We start from the raw sequence: 6,608 nt of genomic DNA, 5'->3' as shown, positions 1-6,608 counted from the left end.
TTATAATTTCATATTACTTTATTCATAATAAAATAAATCTTTCAAACTTATTCAAATAACAGATCTTTACAATCCAATAACTATGAATTTTAGACTAGACAGTAACATTAAACTGAGATTTGAAATAAAATAAATTCCGCAAATTTTACAACGCAACATTATATATAAATTGTTAAAATATATATTTACATAACGCAAACCATCTGAGCACCACAGCTTGCATTTGAGAAACATGTTAAAAATGTGTAGAATTTCAACATAATATAAATCTTGTGATAAAACAACACGCAATTAGTAAACATTACATATCGAAAATCTGTGCTATATACTAAACTTATCATTATTTACATCTACACCAAACTCAGCAGAATACTGTTATAAATAAAACTATTTACAATAAAATTTACACGCCTTACTATTTCACACAATTGAAATCAATTTAAAGTCTAGTGTCATGAATTTCACGCTCCTACGAATAAGTACTCAGTCATTGAACGCCCAATTCAAATAATTTACTCGTAAATATCTCTCAATCTGGTTTTAAAACTATATTAAATTCAGGTTCAATACCTTCAAAGTCCAATGTTGTCCATATTAATCCGACAGGATTTCTTTTGATCAAAGCGTTGTCAAGTTTCTTGATCAATTCAAAACAGTTCGTTAGACTGCACTATATGGAGCCATAAAATTCGAAAACATTTCTACCGTTTATACCAAATAGAAATTTGGAATTTTATACAATACAAGAACTTGTTTTGATGACAATGTGATATACAAAGTTTCTATCAAACATCAGTCATTAAATATCACACTCAAATTCGGAGACCCGTTTGTTTCTGCCATCGGGAGTCATTTGAAAGTGGTTATTCGCATTTATCCTGGGAAATCCATTAAAACTATTCCTGCTCACAAGTGGGTTCTCTCTTTCCCTATCCCTATGAAAACTGGACGTGGACAACTTTCCATCTTTACGTTCAACAAAGTTTGGGTCGGTAAAGGTTTTGTCGGCGAAATTTCTGTCGGTGAAGTTTTTGTCAGTGAAGTTTTTGTCAGGGAAATTCTTGTCGGCGAAACTCCTGTCGGCGAAGTTTTTGTCGGTGAAACTGCGGTCAGCGAATTCGCCGTCAGAGAAATTTCGTTCGAAGTTGAGATCGCGGATGCCAAAGCCGCCCATGCGCGGTGTGCCGATACCGAATTTATTACGCATCTCCTCGTCGCGTAAGTTGAACGCTCTGTTCTCGAACTTTCCTTGGCCTGTCTTTAATCTGAAAGAGGTAAATAAATTATATCATATAATTATTGTCCGTAAGATGATTAATAGAAAATTAATTTATGTTTATGTTTATCTTTTCAAAAATTTAAATAAAGAATGTCTCTGGAATATTATTACCATATATTTATTTAATTGAAAGGAATATAGCTCATATCAATTATGCAATATTTTGTTTTATTTAAAGGAAATAACATAATATAGCTATATATACACTAGCTACAACTGTTTTTAATTTCAGTACAGTACTTAGTTAAAATAAATCTTTTACGTCACTTACTCCCTAAACACCCGCCTTTCCCGATCGTACTCCGCCGACAAGCCCTCTTCATCATTTATAATAGCTGACGGGTCGCTATACACCGACGACTCTTGGTAAAACGAGTCCAGATCCACATAATTCCCTTCCACGGGCTCGTTATCCAACAGCTCTGCCAGTTGGGACTTCAGCTGTGCGAATGTGGGTCGCTGGTTGGGGTCCGCGTGCCAGCAGGCGTGCATCGCGCGGTACAGCTGCGGCTTGCAGTGGGGCGGCCGCTCCAGCCGGTAGCCCTCCGTGACGGCGGTTAGCACTTCCCGGCCGGACATCGCTGCGTACGGCGTGGAGCCTGTAAGTTGGTAAAGAGGCGTTCAGTACTCTTCCTCACTGAATATATATTAGTTGAGAATTATTTAGGCTTTAAAAAGAGAAAGTATACATAACACATTGTTTTAGTATATTTAAATAATTAAGGATGTGATTGTAATAATAATGACCAATAAAAAGCAAGTTTTGATGTAATAAATGATAACTGTTTCTATTTCACGATGTCATAATTTATATTTGACAAAATTTGTTGTATCTGTGTAAACATTATGTTAGAAGATACATTCACATGTCATTGTTTGTGGAATCTACAAATGTAAGTATACTGAAGGGAACATACGATGATGGTGTGACGTGTGAGAGTGGTGACTCACCCAGCGTGACGATCTCCCACAGCAATATCCCGAAGGCCCACACATCCGAGTGGTGGCTGTACACGTTGTAGAGCAGAGCCTCGGGCGCCATCCAGCGCACGGGCAGCGCGCCGCGCGCCGCCCGCGCCGCCGCGCCCGCGCACCGCGACATGCCGAAGTCGGCGATCTTGCACAGCTTGTTGTGATCCACTAGCACGTTGCGAGCGGCTAGATCGCGGTGCACGATCTAGATGTATGGATTAATCGTTAGACTTTATTATCACTACTAATCCTATCCTACTAATCCTACTATAATATTATAATGGGAAAGTTTGTAAGGATGTGTGTGTGTGTGTGTTTGTTGCTCTTTCACGCAAAAAATACTGAACCGATTGCAATTAAATTTGGTACGTAGATAGCTGGACAACTGGAATAACATAGGGATACGGACTAATGCGGGTGAAACCGCGGGGCGCAGCTAGTATTATAAATGGGAAAGTAACTCTGTCTCTTTTTTACGCCTTACTGTATAAAGATTTATTAAATATATTATGTATAGAATATTTTGAGTCGAGCACGCTTCGGCACGAATTGGGCCGGCTCTCACCGGGGAAGTACCACACCCAACAGCATATCACAAGGCACCACCACCAACGCACGACAAACCCGATAACCAAGGGTGAACAGAAAAACCAACCCACCCCCTTAGAAGCGATATAGTCCATCCCCCTCGCCACGCAGTACGCGAACACGGTGAGGTCGCGCGAGGTGACGGCGCCGCTGCCGCTGAACCGGTCGGGGCGGGAGCGCCGCTCGCGCAGGTACGTCAGCAGCTTGCCGCACATCACGTACTCCATTATCAAGAGATAGGGCTCTGGAATACATTTCGGTGAGATAAGCGATATGGACGCACTAATGCACTACTAGCATTTCCAGGAGATAAAGATTCTAGAATAATGACATTCTCTATTTTAACCTAAAACACAATAAAGAGAACTCTTAACATTTTATTTTGAGAGAGCATTTATGTGTCAAAATAGTCCTGTAATATATTTGGGATTCGGCTTTCTATAACCTTACATGGGACGATAATACATTTAAATACAAAAAATTATTATTAAAAATTCATAGGATTTAATTTCTAAATAATAAGCCAAAAATATTCATCAGAACGGGTATTGACATTTATTGAAGCCATCCAATTAATAATAATAATCACCTTGTTCAGTACAACAAGCAAGCAGCGTCACCACATTGGGGTGGGTCCCTATCTTCTGCATGATGTATATCTCGTGTAGAAGCTCCTGCTTCTCCTTCTGTGACGCTGACTCCTTAATAGTCTTCACTGCTACTAAACGAGTCAACCCATCGTGACCGTTCAAATCGTCTGCCTCAGCTTTCCATACCTGAAAATTTACAAAATATTTCTATAATTATTATTTTTATTAGACACTCAAACGAATCATATTGTTCAGTGTATCTAATATTATTACCTGGTGCTTTTGAGATGTTCTGTGATAAATTATAATAAAAAACTGCTATTAGTTATTCATCTTAATTTTACTTTTTATCGCTACTAAATCTACTAATTTACTAAAATCTTATATTTTAGTACATATTTACTGTACTTTTTTTTTCACAATGAAGATTTACATGATGAAAATATATAATACATTTAAAGACAGCAAAAGGCAAACAAAGAAGTTAAAAAGCGACTGTTAAAAATAAAACTAACCTGTCCGAAATTTCCTTGACCCAATAATGTTTGCAACCTTAGCTTATTCCTTGGGAATTCCCATTTTTGATCTGGTTTTGTAAGTGGCGGTATCGGCGGTCGAGCTACAGGCGTAATCGGCGATTCTTTCTTAATATCGCCACCATCGTCGAAGTATCCTTCATATTCCGTGTCGATTTCTTTCGTTTTCTTATTCAGTAAGTTCCTTAACACAAAACCTACTACAGCTATCACTGGAAGAAATCCAAGACCAGCTAATACGTATGAAGCTGTATATGTCTTTTCTGCCTCTATAACAACCTCATTCTGAGAGTCACTTTCATTCTTAACTCGTGTCAAATTAAGCACGGTGTTGTTTTCAGCTGCCGTCGTATTTGTGAGTTGCAATGTTTTTGAACTCGATGATGAAGATCGAGATGTTACGATAATAGATTTTAAGATCGAGTCAGTAACTTCGTTTCTTTGTGTCGTAGTTTCTTGCGCTGTGGTCGTTGGGAGTATTGTCGTAGATTCTTCACGGATACCAACAGTTGGTTTTATCGTACTTGTGGTTGTTGTAGTCGAAGTGGTCATTGGTCGCCGCCTTTTCAGTATGTTCTTTGGTCGAATTGTTATTCCATTCGTAGCGTTATCATAGTCATTTTGACGGAACAGACTGGCTAACCTTTCAGAAATTTTTGATGTTATCGTTTCTACTTTCAGATCTCCATTATATTGTTCACTGGTTAGTGGAGATTCGATCGGTTTGTACGCGATTGGAACAGGCGTAGTAGATGTATTATTATGGAAAGGATTTTCAGTGGTCGTCGTTCTGATTCTGATCCTATGTCTATATGGTTTTAATGTTGTTGTGGTTGTTGTCGGTACAGTTGTTATTTCCGTGTCATTGAAATAGATTATAATGTCATCGGTAACATTCGACTTTTCTTCTACGTTTCCAAATATAATATCACTTGTACTATTATCCGATTCATTAGCGATAGGATCCGTTTTATTTTGTCCTCTCACAGAAGAAGTTATTGACACGGATGTCACAACAGCTGTATATACAGAAGTTGAAGCTTTTTCTGTAGTTGTATTTACCACGGGAGGAATGAGAATGCTTTCAGTACTCAAAAGAGTAGTAATCCTTGATGGGCGTCGACGTAGATTAAAGTAATTACGAGTAAAATTACGAATTGGTGGTGGTGTGGATGATGTGGGTGATATGCTTGTTTTATTCAAACTGTCTTTGATGGCAGTTCCATTTATATTTTCAACCGGAGTTATCGTCGAATTTAATAAAATATCTTTGGTTTTGTTTTGTGTAATTGGCGTTACATTTTGTACGATAGGTTCTGTGACATTTAACTGTCCAATGTTTAGTGGCTTTTGGGTGGTACTAGGATATTTCCTATAAGCATTAACTAATCCAACATGTCTTGCAGGAGCCGGTCCCTTGACTGTGTTCCTTATTTTATTCTTTTCAATTACATTTTTAACAACTGAAACATCCATATCTTCATTAATTTCATCTTCACCAGCACTAGTATTTCGATATTTTTCAGTTGCAGAGTAACGAGAGTTAAATTTTCTTTTCTCAGGCGGAGCAACGATAAAATTAGCGGCTTTAGTCGAAGCTGACAATGAAGGAGAGTTTGTCAAGTTATCGTTTATTACTGGACCACCTAACTTTTGTCCAAAATATATAAATGGTGCCATTTCTTCATCGGGAAGTTCCGTTTCTAATGGTCGGAAATGGTTATAAATCTCTTGTGACATGAATAATGTTTGATTACCTTTATCTTTTTCGTGATCTACTTTTATTAATTTCGTATTCTGAACATCAGTACTGTTAGCTATTGTATTGGTTTCTAGTTTGTCTTTCTCTTGATCTTCAACCTTGGTAGTTGTTTCTTCAGGTTTTTCAGTGGTTATGGATATTGTATCAGTTAATATTGTAGTGTTTTCTTTAATTTCGTTACTGGACGTTGTTTTGTTAGGTGCTACAGGTGGACTTTGTGTAACGTTATCAGTATCAGAATAATTCAGTAAATATAAGCCATGATTCGATTCGTCAACTTGGAATTCTTCTTCTGGGTCCAGTTCAATACCTTTATCCAATTCCTCTCCTTTCTCTGGTGGGACGTAAATTATAGAACTTTCAGTCTTCGTTTCAGCAGCATTTGTTTTGTTAAATCGTCGATTATTTAAAAATCCTGCTCTGTTTTTATTATCTTGATATATTCTAGGTATGAATAGGTGTCTTATCTCATGAGGTTTAATGTCTTGTCGAGTCTCTTTAACTCCATCGTGAGTGATTAGTTTCAAAGTCGGTGCTATGGCTTCATTTGTCGAGTTATCAAATGTTATCCTTTTTACAAGAGTATTATTTGAATCACGAATTTCTAATTGAGCGAAAGTAGTGTTGCTTCTGAAATTGAGATAAAGAATTCAATTAAACTCTTGCTTGTAAATCTAGAAATTTCTGTTTCAATATACTTTAGAACGTTAAATATTTGAATGTAAATACATTAGAACTATACTTCGGCCGTTCAGAGAATGCGTTCCTGACACCTATCAGTTAGACACGACTAGTGATGGACGCAACATAACACTGAGTTCGTTACCGTTCCTCCAAAATGAACCGCCGTATTATTTTAAGACTATTTTCGTTTTAAATTG

At 37.4% G+C, this 6,608-nt stretch overlaps 1 protein-coding gene across 1 annotated transcript in view; it reads right to left on the bottom strand.

Annotated features, from left to right (window-relative positions):
* The window catches only part of LOC119831189, a 97,659-nt gene continuing 91,051 nt past the window's right edge, over positions 1-6,608 (bottom strand). The window contains exons 3-8 of the mRNA XM_038354475.1: positions 3,945-6,357; positions 3,429-3,615; positions 2,911-3,083; positions 2,231-2,456; positions 1,551-1,878; positions 1-1,265 (exon numbers count right to left, since the gene is read on the bottom strand). Coding sequence (XP_038210403.1) covers positions 800-1,265; positions 1,551-1,878; positions 2,231-2,456; positions 2,911-3,083; positions 3,429-3,615; positions 3,945-6,357 — 3,793 coding nt within the window. The 3' untranslated portion in view covers positions 1-799. The remainder of the gene's footprint in view (positions 1,266-1,550; positions 1,879-2,230; positions 2,457-2,910; positions 3,084-3,428; positions 3,616-3,944; positions 6,358-6,608) is intronic.

The sequence above is a fragment of the Zerene cesonia genome, chromosome 13 (genome assembly GCF_012273895.1).
Source record: "Zerene cesonia ecotype Mississippi chromosome 13, Zerene_cesonia_1.1, whole genome shotgun sequence".
In the NCBI taxonomy this organism is placed as follows: Eukaryota; Metazoa; Arthropoda; class Insecta; order Lepidoptera; family Pieridae; genus Zerene; species Zerene cesonia.
This window is presented reverse-complemented; position numbering and strand designations above follow the sequence as displayed.